At 43.9% G+C, this 14,797-nt stretch overlaps 1 protein-coding gene across 6 annotated transcripts in view; it reads right to left on the bottom strand.

Moving 5' to 3' along the window:
* NFATC2 (nuclear factor of activated T cells 2) overlaps window positions 1–14,797 on the bottom strand; it is a gene marked incomplete at its 3' end in the record, with an annotated part of 133,689 nt that overhangs the window by 54,725 nt on the left and 64,167 nt on the right. For all 6 annotated transcript variants that reach the window (XM_081011092.1, XM_081011093.1, XM_081011094.1 and 3 more), the window contains exon 6: window positions 13,559–13,699. In XM_081011092.1, coding sequence (XP_080867218.1) covers window positions 13,559–13,699 — 141 coding nt within the window. The remainder of the gene's footprint in view (window positions 1–13,558; window positions 13,700–14,797) is intronic.

The raw sequence follows: 14,797 nt of genomic DNA, 5'->3' as shown, positions 1-14,797 counted from the left end.
AGGTTTTCATTGGTTTATGGAATGACACACACACCCCTTAATTGATTATTTTTTCATTGATTTATGGTACAAGCTTCTAATGATAATGGCAGATAATTCTACACGGATGCATCAATGGACGCAGCCGGCAAATGTTTCCCTAGCAAATTTGTTGCCTGGGACAAATCTGCTTCTTCAAATATGGTGCCCTCATATAAAAAGTAAACACCTCGCAGCAATTGTACTGACCTTTCTGCTTAAATACAATGTTCCATCTGGCTTGCTGCTTTGCTTTTATAATCTTGAGTGTACAAGTCCTAATTTTAGATAGTCAATATTTGCTTTTCCCTTAACATCTCTGAATATTAGCACTGCTGCGAGTTTATGGCAAAATAGACGAGGCTAGAATAAATTTAAGAAATCAGTGTTGTTTTGCTGGGAGAGAGAGCAAAATGGCCACCCTGTCACCTATTGTTTGTTGTGAAGCAGCAGCTACTAGGCAGGGGAAAGTGAAATAGGTGTGAAATTAGTGCTTAATATTTCAGATATTGTTTATTACATTTTTAAAAAATGTGTCTTATGTTATTTATTCAATTTTTATTCAATTAACTCCCAGGCCCCATTTAACCTTTTGACATTTAAAGGATTTTATGAATTGGGACCTATGAATTTAAGAAACAAATTCTGTTTCTGTTGTTGCTAAAATGTGGTGTTACATTTTTTTCTTCTGGCTACTACTAAACTGCTGCTTGGAAGGAAATGGGGTGATTTTTTAAAGAAAAGTTTTATGCAGTGGTTTAAAATTCTGGCACTGCTGATAGCCAGCTGCCTGTTTCAGATTATTCAGATTATTATATTGTCATGTGAGCCACTTAGCAACCTCTGTTTAAGGTGGGATACAAATTTGCTGAACACAAAGTTTCTCTGGGCAATGGGATGAGGCTTTGCACCCTACTACAAACTCATCCACCTTTGCAATCTATGTGCAAGGGGCCTAAAGAGTTATCCTTTGGGCATCACTGATCAGGACTTTCCTACATTCCCAAGCTTGGGTTCTTCTGTTTCCTTTTCTGTAAAACTGTCAGCTTTACTTGTAGTTTTTGCAGCTATAACTGAAGTACCCAGTGCCACAGTATGTGATTGTGCTGTGGAATCAGTTTCTGCAGCCTGGTGATGTGGACAAAGGGCTTGCGGCTATACGTGCTCTCTTGATGCCTGTCACTCTTGGCTTATCAACAGAGGGGGCCTGACTGGTTGTTTCTAGAGCACGGGCAATGACTCACTGCATGAGTGGGTGGCCCCTGTCCCCTTGGAAGAGGCGGTGATATGGTCACTCCTAAAGAAACTGGCCCTGGGCCCTTTTGTATGGACTAAGTACTGATCATTTGCAGGCATCTCCTTCCTAAGGAAGGTGGTAGAGAGGGTCACAGTGAGATAGCTGTAGGCATTCTTGGACGACATGGTTTACTTAGACCGGTATTTCCAAAATGTGGGTCTCCAGCTGGGGACTACAACTCCCATCATCCCCAGCTAGCAGGACCAGTGGTCAAGGATGATGGGAATAGTAGTTCAAAAACAGCTGGAGACCCAAGTATGGGAAACACCCATTCCAAGGCAGGTCTCCACGCTTCCCAATCAGTTTGTGGAATTGTTTTTTAAGAAAGTCCTCGTGGAAATTCATCAGCATTTGGGTCTCAATTTCTCCTAATACACACGTTTTTGTAAGCAATTCTCCCTAACGTACATATTCTTGCAAAGCAATTTTGGCTGATATAATGCATCATCGACAAAGTAGCTAGGATTTATCTATTACAAAACCTAAGGCTGACTTGCACAGAATAGACAAATTGGTTTAAGAGCCCTTCCTTCTTCCCAGGGAACTGTAACTCTGTAAGGACGGAGGCAAGTAACCTCTAACAGAATTCTCAGCACTCTCATCACAATGCAATTGCTAGGATTCTTGGGGGTGGGGAGTAGCTATGAGAACACCAATTATTAATATGAAGGAGAAGGGGCTCCTTTCCATGGAGGCGCAGATTGCAGCTATAACAAAGGCGGCATTTTTTCATCTCCGCCAAGCTAAGCAGTTGGCTCCTTACCTCTCTCGCCCTGACCTAGCCACTGTGATCCACACAACGGTCACCTCCAAACTGGATTATTTTAACTCGCTCTACGTGGGGCTGCCCTTGAGACTGACCCAGAAACTCCAGCGGGTGCAGAATGCCGCGGTGAGACTCCTTTCAGGGTCCTTGCTGCGGGATCGCATTCACCTGGTGCTATACCAGCTGCACTGGCTCCCGGTGGAGTACAGGATCAGGTTTAAGGTGCTGGTTTTAACCTTTAAAGCCCTATATGGCCTAGGACCCTCGCACCTACGGGACCGCCTCACCCGGTATGCCCCATAGAGGACCTTATGGTCTTCAAACAAAAACATCTTGGAGGTCCCGGGCCACAGAGAGGTTAGGCTGGCCTCAACCAGAGCCAGGGCTTTTTCGGCTGCGGCTCCAATCTGGTGAAACGCTCTGTCACAAGAGACTAGGGCCCTGTGGGACTTGACATCTTTCCGCAGGGCCTGCAAGACAGAGCTGTTCCACCAGGGCACAGCCTGACCCCCTCCTTTGGCAATCCTCACAGAACTCTAGCCCAGTGGTTGCAATTAATCTGATTTGAACTGATTTTATAATGAAATGATTTTAGAATGTTGTATCATTTTAATGTTGTTAGCCCCTCTGAGCCCGGCTTCTGCTGGGGAGGGCGGGATATAAATAAAAAATTATTATTATTATTATTATTATTATTATTATTAAGAACCCCTTTCTGTAGTTCCCCTTTGGGGAAGGGCCACAGGTCAGTGGTACAGAATCTGCTTTGCATGCAGAAGGTGCTGGGTTCAATCCCACGCATTTTCAGGAAAGATTCCATCTCTGAAACCCCAGAGAACTACTGTCAGTACAAACAGTACGGAGCTGCACAGATCAGTGGCCTGACTTAATATAAGGCAATTCCTTGTGTCCTTTCCTCCAAAGAGATTTGTCTAGACACTCCTGTTCTTTGGTTCTTATTTTGCTGCCGTTCAGATTTTTGTTTCAAGGTATATGGCTGACTAATTCGTTTGCTTGCTTCTACTGCATGTAGAAAGTGGGATGTTGTAACTGTTGTAAATTTAAGTGGTGATGTGAGCCACCCCGAGGGACTGGGGGAAATTTGGGTACAAAAACTTGAAATAAACAAATGACATCAGACTGGTATAAAATAAGCAGATGGGATGCTTGTGTGGGCTGGGACCTTTCGTTCCACGTATAACCTGCTTTTCTTTCCCAAAAGGAAACCCAAATTAGCTTACAGGAAAATCAGTACCACAATATGACAGCCAATATAACAATGATATATTCATCTTAGCTATAAATCCTAGTAGAACTTCTCCCTGCCTTGCAGGCCTTTTCCCACCTGGCAGGACCCAGACTGACTCCAACTACAAAGGCTGAGGCTGCTGAACAGACTCTTGGGCTTGGATATTGTTTAGAGGGTTACCATTGTTGATTTTTTGTATCTTTATTTTGGATCTTATGAATTATGTAGAAATGTTTTGATTTTGTCCTTCGTATGGATTTTAATTGCAAGCCAATCTGAGAGCCAATCTTAGCTAAAAAATAGAATATAGATATAACTGGTGGACGAATGTGTTCTAAACCCATTGTAGGTTTGTGGTATGGATATGCCCTAAAAGCCCCTGGGTTTTGGTATGTATGGGGCTCATGTCTGTCTTTCAGATGTGCATTACTGGAATATATACTTGGAACACACAAGGCACACTTGCAAGTGTGGTGAGAACCATTATACCTACCCAAAAAATCAGACTGTGGCACGCTAAGTACACATCAAGCCAGCCTTTGTTGGGCAACACTTCTAACTCCATACTACAGTATAGCAACGTATTTTGGCACCGGGAGACTTAATATGAAATTAAGCTCCAGCACCAGATCTGATGGTGTCAGCAACTCTCTACAGAAAGAAAGGAGTTTTTAAGAAAAAGTGTAATTCTATCCCGTCTATCCCGAGCTGTGATCGGACCACAAGTTTTGTGCCAAACTCTGGGGGAAGTCAAGATGTCAGTCTGCATTAGGTAAATCCTGCTTGATCTGCTACAGTACCCTCAGAGTTGTTTGGCTTAATTAGCCAATTAAAGGGTCCGCCGAGCCTGTACACATTGCTCACGGTCCCTTACTCATTACTACGGGTTTGTGAAATGGCAGTAAAAACGTAGGTTCTGCCGCAGCTTAGCTGAGCTGGCATGAGAGATGGACTGGGAGGTTTGGGAAATTCTCGTTGCATTTCTCGCAAGCTCACTCTGAGGTTTTCACAGCAGAGACTTGACAGGCTGTCAAATGAAATGTCCAAAGTAAGTAACGTTTACTGAACGCATTGTGGAGGAGCTGTCTGCTTGCAGCTTCCAATAGCACATCTGCTCCAAACAATACAAATCGGAGCCTCAATGAGGGAGACCAATCTGGGTCCAAGTCCCACCTCTGCCAGAGTCTTCCTCTATGGCCCTGGACCAAAATTCGCTATGGATACAATCCACCTCTCACAAAAGCCACTGGCAAGGCTCCCAACTGGTGCTTAGTTAAACTGGCTTGCGGCCCATCTTCTTGGTCTCAATTCCTCATCTATGAAATGGGAGTAATGGTGAACATAGATGTTGCAAAGGTAACAGTAACAGACTATGAAGTATTTTGAAGAGCGGTAGTAGAGATGGGGAATGGCGGACCAGCTGTTTTGCCACCAGATTTCAGAGCTGGCCTTAACTCACCTTGAAACATACCTTAGCTACTCTCCAAACGCATCAGTACTTTTGCTCCACAACTTGAAGGCATTTCTATCTTTCCACAGTGAAGCCTGGGTAATTTTGGACACGCAATTCCACACACACAAACACCTGTGAAACTATATGGGGGTTTAGGATCAGGGTGACAGCGTGGTACCACAAAGTGTGAGCAAGACTTCAGTCATCTTTGAGGGAGAAATGTCAACTGCAGCTGATGAAATTCCTCTGAGTCACATCAGCAGGAATTACAGAATTTGGTCTGACCTAATGGTCTGACTCAGAGCAAGGCAACTTTCTTATGAGCCTTATACAAAATCAGTCTCTTGGGTGCACAGTCGATTCTGACATTCACCTTCATTGCAAGCCTTATCCAGGCCCCACTGAACTGGCTGGATAATAATAATAATAATAATAATAATAATAATAATAATAATATTTTATTTCTACCCCACCCATCTGGCTGGGTTTCCCCAGCCACTCTGGGTGGCTCACAACAGAATAATAATAATAATAATAATAATAATAATAATAATAATAATGCAATAAAACATTAAAAATTTCCCTAAACAGGGCTGCCTTCAGATGTCTTCTAAAGGTCAGATAGTTGTTTATTTCCTTGACATCTGATGGGAGGGCATTCCACAGGGCGGGCACCACTACCCAGAAGGTGGTTGCATCTTTCAGTTCATATAAAGATGTGAATCTCTACCCAGAGTCACCAGTTAGGTGCAATTAGCCGTCCATGATGCATGAACAGAGTTGTTCATATCCATCATGCTCTGATTCTTACATTTCCGAGAGTGGAGGTTGTGGAAGGCAGATGTTCCGGACTGCACAGAATTTTTATTTGATCCAGCATAGCAGTTCTTATGTTCCCCTTCTTGCTTGCCCTACAAGAAGTAACTCTGTAACTTTAGAGAAGCTACCGCAGCTTAAAAGAATTTGATGTTGGTGAGCCAACAGACTGTTTTATTTCTTCAGAAGGACTGGGTCCTGAGGTGGGCTTGTTTGATTCATGTAGGTCAAGAGACTAGCCCATTATAGCCAATTAAGCTGGTCTGATGTTGAGCTGCGGCCAATGCTTTAATTTCACTGAGAGAGAAGTCAACGATGATTCACGGCGGCCAAAGATGTATGTCAAGATATGGTTGGGAAAGGGCCAGGGGCGTTAGTCATCCAAGTTGTAGCCCAGCCCCAAAACTGACATTTTGCACCAAGAGAACAAGTTTAAAGGCGCTTCCTCCCTCAGCCGTTTGTTTGAAAAATTCAGCTAAAGCCACCACGAAACATAACAGTAGCTGAGTAGTGAAACAGCAGGGGCCAATGCAGTTCCAGCATTGCTTTTGACTAATGTCTTTTTGCCAATTCATGGAAATATACTTAGCAAAAATCTAAAGAATAAAACGCACCAACACTTCACGAAACAAAAGCTCCACTCAAAATAAAACCACTGGGAACCTCCATGTAATAAAATGAGTCACACCAGGATGGGATGACTAAGTGGGAGAAGAGGGAATTCCAATCCTTGTGCCAGGTTTTTTAATGTGATCAATTAGCTTTCAACAGGTGATAGAAGATGGTCCCTCTCCCTGCCTCTGCCTTTTGTCCGTTCCAAGACAAATGAATTAAAAAGCAATCATTGTCTTTAAACAAACACGTTGCAAAGCTGGGTAATCACAGACAGGCTTGTTTCTAGGCGCCCCCATAGTGGAAAGCTAGCCAGGGAATCTAGGCCAGTAGTAGCTGCCTTTGTTAATGAGGGCTTGCTTACCAGCTGCAAAATTCCAAAACCATGTGTCATGCGGGGAGACCTTCCAAAACACTGGATTCCACCCTGTCTCAGTGATTCTCTTTCAGCTATGGCAACACAGTTTCCACGGCCACTCTTTTTTAAAAAAAATATGTTTGTCTTCATAATAAGACCCCCCTCCCCCAAAGTTTTGCAATATTTTTCTGGGATTCCCCCGTTCTCCTTCTGACACTTGCTGGCTGCATTACAGGAAAGCTTTTCCTTGCTGCCAAGTACACTAGAGGCCACAACAAAAAGGTAAAAAATAAATAAATCTCATGCTGCCTAGTGTCACGGCTTTGCATATCTATCCACGGTGATGATAGCATTATATGTCTGGCCTTGGAAAGGGAGTCTACATGTTCCTCCATTGCCTTATTATTCTCCTCGCCCCCACATACCAGAGCCCCATCGTTCTGCCATGCCCTGGAATATAGTGGATCTGGGAGCAGATCCAGACAGCCATAAATATAGGGACCAGAAATGATGTTTTAGCACTTCTAATCCCTGTAGTCCAGAACATGCAGAGCATTTCATTAAACCCTGCACCAGTCCATGTTGTCGACAGAGATGAGTGAAGATTGTGCATAATGATCAATTATTATTATTGAAATAATTACGCACCCTCCACAATGAGATCTCAAAGCGGGTCACAACAGTTGATAAATACAAAGTCAAACTCTGTTAAAACCAATTAAAGAGTCAAAAGAATAGGGCAGATATGAAAATATTAGTTAAGGAAAGCTGTTGTAAGAACCCAAGAAGAGCCCTGCCTGAAAAAGAAATAATGATATTTGGAATTGAGGTTTGAAGGTAATGTTTGTTCACAGAAAGTGACTTTGTTGCGTGTTATTATATTGGATTGGACTAAGTGAATATTGTTTATATATATAGAAGAAGAAGAGTTTGGATTTAATATCCCACTTTATCACTACTCGAAGGAGTCTCAAAGAGGCTAACATTCTCCTTTCCCTTCCTCCCCCACAACAAACACTCTGTGAGGTGAGTGAGGCTGAGAGACTTCAGAGAAGTGTGACTGGCCCAAGGTCACCCAGCAGCTGCATGTGGAGGAGCGGGGAATCGAACCCAGTTCCCCAGATTATGAGTCTACCGCTCTTAACCACTATACCACACTGGCTATAGCAGACGAATGAAGAATCCACAGTTCTTTACTTTCTGAATTCCTTCCAACTCTGCAATTCTATGATTCTATGACTACATTGCAGCTTGCCAGGCCACTCATTGTGGCAGGTACTGTTCCTGCACATCTCTCTCTCTCTCTCTCTCTCTCTCTCTCTCTGTGTGTGTGTGTGTGTGCATTGAGAACAGAACCTTGCACCACACTGAGGGTCATGCAGCTTGTTCACATGGAAAGAGGACAGACATAGAGGCCAGTCTCTTTAAATGCAGCTCTCTACTCTTCCATAGAAAAGTGAATGGCCAGCATTCACATATTTGAGTGCACCAGGGGGTGCCGTTGGTGTGAAAGCCATACTTATCCCCAGTCATTCAAGGCTATCCTATTTATTATACAGGCCTATCCTGGGTTTTCTTTCTTGGTCAAGCAGGAGTGTGACTGAACAATGGAAACTGGCTTCTATATAAATAGACACAGTAGTTAACTAAAGAATCACCGGTTAGCGAAAATGCCAAATGACTCCACAGCACACGGTATTTGAGAGCTGATGCAGTAACTTAGGAATCCAGACATGGCCAAAAGGGTTACACTTCCCCAGAAGCAATTGTTACTCCTATCCACCCACCTGGAGGAGCGGGTAAGCAGCTAAATCATTGCAACGTTCATTTAAGTGCGCAATGTGCAACTCAACACACTATGCCTCATTCGCAGATGGGCATAAATAAACATGCTACATGTGCAGTGCACACACAGGTCTCCTGAAAACAATTGCTTTATTCAGTTGCTGCTAGCTCTCAAGCTTGCAAACTCCCAGTCCCCCAGAGTTCACTTCCTTCCATCATTTCCTGTGCCACGCTTAGAATGACTGTGTCTTTTTATAAGCTGCTTGCTGATCTCATTAATATGTAGTGTGGTCAAATCAACACAGCAAGGGTCAGTTATTTTCAAGGCGCAAGATTGATATATGGCAAACTGAGAACCTACAGCACTTTCAGGTTTGAGGTCCCTATGATGTGGAAGGATAACCTAACTTTTTTTCTCTCTCTCTCTGCTCCAGCAGGCATTTGGAACTTAGAAATGATACTTTTCTGATTAAATTTAGAAGTGACCTAGGAGAAACTGCCAGAGGTTCCATATATTGAAGACTTATGGACACATATCTGCGCCTTCAAAGGCATTCACTGCTTCTTGGCCCCTCCTTTTTCAGGGCTTGGGGGCTGTGTCTGGTATGAGGGAACAGGGGCTGAGTTTGGAACTTCAGTCTTGGCCAGGACTTAAGTTTTGCTTGAAGCAATATAGATTGCTTCAAGATAGATTTGAGCATAGGGTGTAGAGAGGGAGAGGCAAGGAGATTAGGAAAAACTCTCCATCCCATGTTCCAAACACTGCACATGCATCCACTCCATAACCCTTACAAGCACCCTGTAAGACAGACAGACAATATTATCCCCCATTACAGAGGACAAGGAAGAGGGTTGATGTTGAACAATAATGCCCATGGTCACCCAGTAAATTTAAGGCTGAGCTGAGATTCTGACTATGGACTTGCAAAGCTCACCCTCTTAGCTGGGGGCACTGCATGAACTCTCAACATCAATGTGGTGTGGAATGAAGATTGAATTCATTTGAGATTTTCACTACCCATATGACTTTTCCGTAACTAAGCTATCCACTTACATAGAAGCCTGTTGGCAACGTTCTGTCACTTTCCTGTGAGTCCAAGAAACAAAACCCAGGATAGAGCTGTGCAGATAGGAGAAGACTCAGTTCTCAAGGCTGGCTCCAGGTTTGAGACCCATGCCAGCACAGTGTTCTCTGCTGTGTCTACACTGGTGGGCCTTTTGGTTGGCCAACCTGCTTGCAATAAAGGATCAGTGCTGTGAGATGTGCCAAGTACAGTGGTACCTCTGTTTCTGAACATAATCCGTTCCGGAAGACCGTTCGAGTTCTGAAACTTTTGAAAACCGAAAACTCAATAGCTGACAGCTAGGCCTCGGGATCTTGCACTCAGCAGAAGCCGTGTGGCATGTTCAACTTCCAAGGCATGTTTGAAAACTGAAGCATTTACTTCCAGGTTTACGGTGTTCAAAAACCGAGGTACTTTTGTAGCTGCAAACTGCCTACCATTGTGACTGTCCAACATCAGGGCTGGATTTAGGTTTGATGAGGCCCTAAGCTACTGAAAGTAATGGGGCCCTATATATGTCCAGCTGTCCTTTGTCAACAACAAATTTTCACTGTTTTTGTGTGTGTTGAATATATATGGTAATTTAGGGACCTAATAGGTATCTAAAGCCATTTGCACATAACAAATAGAAGCCTACACAACGCCAAACACGGTTGCTGTATGTAGGTTTTATTTTATTTGTTTTTTACTTTGGAAATGTACATCCAGGTTTTTTTCCTTTAATTTTTTGGGGGGCTCCCAAGAGAGTGGGGCCCTAAGCTATAGCTTGTTTAGCTTATACGTAAATCCTGCACTGCCCATCATGCCTCTGATGCAACACCATTCCAGGTCTTTGTGGGCTGCCACTTCCCTAGAGCAATGAGGTCACTGAGAATAAATGAGCATGGGGAGTTCCAAGATCCAGCTGCCACCACAGCTCTTGCTGGGCTGCTGGGGCCCTGCCCAGATGCCTGGCGATGCTGAGTACCAATGCCAGCCCTGTTTATTCTCAATAATATTCTGGGTCACCAGAGGGAAGCAGCAGGCATTGATCCTCACACCTGCAGTATTCCCACATGCACCTCTTTACTTCCTCCCACATAAATTAACATACAATCCTATAAGGGGATATAACTTGAATTCACAGTTATATCAAGGGTAAATTGTGCAGCCTAGCTCTGCTAATAGTGGCCAGACCCTTGGGGAGGGAGGCTGCAAGGCATGCAATGTACTTCGTTCAAAAATATGCAGCATCCCCCAGAGGGGGATGCAGTATATAACACCACTGCCCACATCATAATCACTCCTTTTCCCCCCTTTTTGCTTAGTGTTAACTAAGCAGCGCGGCTGGTCTGGTCTTATGATGAGTGAAAGTACAGCTAGGGTGTACATGTCCCCATGAGTCATCAAAGTGAAATGGAGAGATAAGCAAGCATTTCCCCTCCAAGTGCTGGCATACTTTCTTCTTTCTTTCATAAAAATGTGGGCCTTTTCTTAGCCTCAGCCATCTGAAAGAGGAAATTAGCAGTGACAGTGTCACCGAGAAGGAGGATGCACAATCCACTCACAGTGGGTTTATTGTGGCTTTGCTTGCCCTCAGAGCTGCTCATCAGCATTCTGGTATGAAACATGCAAGCTAAGTCAAACTGTGCTGTTAAGAAAAGTTGCCATGGACAGCTCTAAATCTGCCTATATTTGAATGAACTAGCATTAAGTGCTCCACCTGTGTAGGACCTCCAATTGTAAGACGTTTGAAAATGGTGCTTCCAAGTATAAAGGACATCCTTCTGCCGCCGGGGTTTGCAAATAAGACACACCTCATATTATGCATCTAGTCTGGCGAAGGAGAAGGGTGGTGGGTAGGTCATCTTAGAGCATGACACATTCTTTCCTGAACACAAAGATACAGAAGTGCCTAAAGGAATGGCTGCTTCTTAGGGATGGTCACTCTGGATGATGTGAAGGACACCACTTGAGAAGGCATCCCTAAGAGCATAAGAAGAGCCCTGCTAGATCATCAGTCAGAAGCCTTCAGGAAGCACACAAGAAGGGCTTGAAGGCAACTGCCATATCCTGCTGTTGCTCTCCAAAAGCTGGTGTTGAGTACAGGAGGCGATCCAATTGATGTGTGGATGCTGACATGCAGGTCCTTTTGGACCCAAAAGAGGGAGGAATGGAGATGGAATGGAATGGAACACGTTCCGCTGATGCACATGGGGGCTAGGCATGGAACCCCCCGTGTGAAATGGTCGATGCCTGTAGTATATTGCTTCAGCAGCAGCAGCAGCAGCAGCAGCAGCACATCTTTCCGCTTCTGTGATGCAGGATTTTGAGAGAGCTAAAGAACTAACACTCCAAAGGCTGAGAGATACCAAGAGGCAATCATGGACTGCTGAGATCAAGACTTGTCAATCTAATAAATTGTATGCTTCCTTCATTTCATTGTACAGCGGTACCTTGGGTTAAGTACTTAATTCGTTCCGGAGGTCTGTTCTTAACCTGAAACTGTTCTTAACCTGAAGCACCACTTTAGCTAATGGGGCCTCCTGCTGCCGCTGCGCCGCTGGAGCACGATTTCTGTTCTCATCCTGAAGCAAAGTTCTTAACCCGAGGTACTATTTCTGGGTTAGCAGAGTCTGTAACCTGAAGCGTATGTAACCCGAGGTACCACTCTATTAATCCCTGCCAAGCTATCTGGTAGATGTTAAAAGGAGGGTAGCCTATACGCCGGCAAGACTAAACCTCCTTCCATGAGAAGATTGGATGGGCTGACATAAAGGAGATTCTAAGGAGAACAGAGTTTGTGGCTGCAATTCTATGTCAATAGAAGTCGCAACTCATGTACTCCTTGAATGCCCTCTTTATCTTAGAAACAACTACATCCACCCACTGTTAAGATCACAGAAGGGAAGGCTATCTCCTGCATAGCCCTGCTTTCTGTTGTCTGATGCAGAGACGTATATATCCTTTAGAACATCCAAATTTCTTGCTAAGAAATTCTACAAATTCATGTAACGAAACTTAAAGGGGGTATAGGAAATGATTTATCCTCTAAAGGTCAGGGAGTAGAAATGTAAACCACAATTAGTAGCAGTATTGTGGTTCTTCTTATTTCTATGTGTGTAATGGCTGTTTGCTAAAACACAATAAACTGAACCGAACTGAACTTTCTGTAATGCTTTAATAGTGTGGTGTTCCATAAAGGACCAGGGCATTGCGGCATATTGAGGGGCAAGGCTTAGGCTTAGCTCCGCCTTGTAGCTCAATTAATTCATGTTTGCAAACTGCTGGTCACTTGTGGTGAGTAAAAATCAACTCCAAGGCACCAAATAGAGGGAAGCAGATGAGAGCTGGTTCTTCCTCACTTCTCCCTCCCTGACCCTCAGTATTCCACAAATGGCTAAGATGAGTATGCATGGGCAGGCAGGCTACTTTACTGTGGGCTAACAGACTTTGTGGACCTTTGCAAAGCCACCTTAAGCAAACACTATAAGGGACCTTCTAATTCAGGCAAGAAAGCCAGCAGCCTCCATTATGTGTGCACTTCTGTGCATGCACACTGGCCAACACAGGCACAATGAGGCTTTCAACTCCCACCACCACCACCACCAAATAGCAGCTCCTGTGCAGCCCTGGAGGCTTCTTCTTGCAAGTTTCAGAACCAGCTTACAATGTAGCCAGCCAGGGATGGCTGGCTGCTGCTTCAAACAATAATGACAAAAGAAGGTTAAATTGCATGAGGTGCATGAGGTGCTTGTGGCACGTCTCTGAAGGGGAAGCCGGTCCCTGAGAGATTGCAAAGCGGGTGGCAGCTATTACTAACTAGCTCCAAAATGAGTCAGAGCTTTAAGGGTCAGCCTTAACTGCTTTATAATTGCATGTGAGTGAAATGTGCTGTATTCTTATTAGTCATCACCATTGTTTGAACCTGTGTGATGTTTGGCTAGGGAAAACAATGAGTCCACGCTCAAGATTTTTGTTTTGTTTTTTGAGGTCAGGTATGATTCAGGTCAGAAATCAAAGCGTTGCTGTGTTCCAATAAGGTAATTCATTTCTGGTTATGCTGGCCCTGTTTGAATGACCGTTTGTAGGACGCAGTCCTGTAAGACATGGTTCTCCTTGACCAGCCTAATTAGAAAAATAATACAACGAACAGCATACCTGGTGTCTTCTCTGTGAATATAACCTTAGATTCTGCAGTAAAATTCTGGCCCGTCAGGATCATCTGTTGTCCACCATATACTAAGCAACTGTCAACATCTTGAGTCTCGACCATCGGAAGTTCATGAGCAGAGCGTTGGGCTGTGGACAAAACAGAGACATGAATGAAACCAGTTCTTTCTTTTCTGCTAGGAACTTTCAAAACTACCAACAAGGTCTATTTTGTCACGGTTGCCATCCCCTCCCTGCCAAAGGAACTTCTCCACGAGTCTAAATTTAGGACTGACAAGAAAAAAGAGAGGAGGAAAAATAAATTTATACTCAAAGCATTTTTATATGGAAATAATCAGGAGCTGGCTCCAGTGCCTCAGCTGCACTGGCCTTACTCCTTGTCCCTGACAAAGGAGAACTCGGCTGAATGAGCTGGAGTCAGCCCATGTCTATTTCCAAGTCAATGGCCAAATATTCAAGTGCAAGTACTCTACAACCCTGGAACTTTCAATATACCACCTGCAGATTGGATTCCAGTGGATAGCCCTGAATTCCTTTAAAAAGAACTGAAGCGTAACTCGTTCCAAGCTGAAATATGAAGGCCTTGGAGCCATCTAGGCAGCAGGGAAGTGTCCATTGCTCATTACTTTGCCCTCCAGCTTATGTACACATACTCGTGTGTGTGTGTGTGTGTGTGTGTGTGTATGCATATGCACCATTCCCTCTAATACTGGAGCCATGGTGGTGCCATGCCAATCATTTTGGAAGCAAAACACGTCTGCGCACAACAATCCAAATGATTAGGTATATCCATGAGAACCATGACCTTCAAAATTACATTCCCGTCTTATTCTCACCCCTCAGTAATTAAGAATTTCACATTGTTATTATTATTGTTATTATTGTTGTTGTTGTTGTTGTTATTATTTTCTGTGCCTCCCTTCATGCGAAGATCACAGGGCGATTTACAATACCAAAACACAAAAATACACACCACAAAAAAACACAAGAAGACCTCCAACCTTCTCCTCATCCTACCTCCCGATTCAGTATAGAGTTGGAGGGGTGGTGGGGAGGCACATATCATTCCCTTAGCAACTGCCCTGCTTTCTTGGGGACACCAAGCTCAGCACTGGGAACCATAGTTTCATAAGAATGTGTTAAATCAATGCACAAGACTCAGTAGAAGCACACAGCATCCGTCCACATAACCGAGTTCCCTTGTCATCAGAAACAGAATAATGCAAG

The sequence above is a fragment of the Podarcis pityusensis genome (assembly GCF_964106645.2).
Source record: "Podarcis pityusensis genome assembly, chromosome: 6".
NCBI lineage: Eukaryota > Metazoa > Chordata > Lepidosauria > Squamata > Lacertidae > Podarcis > Podarcis pityusensis.
This window is presented reverse-complemented; position numbering and strand designations above follow the sequence as displayed.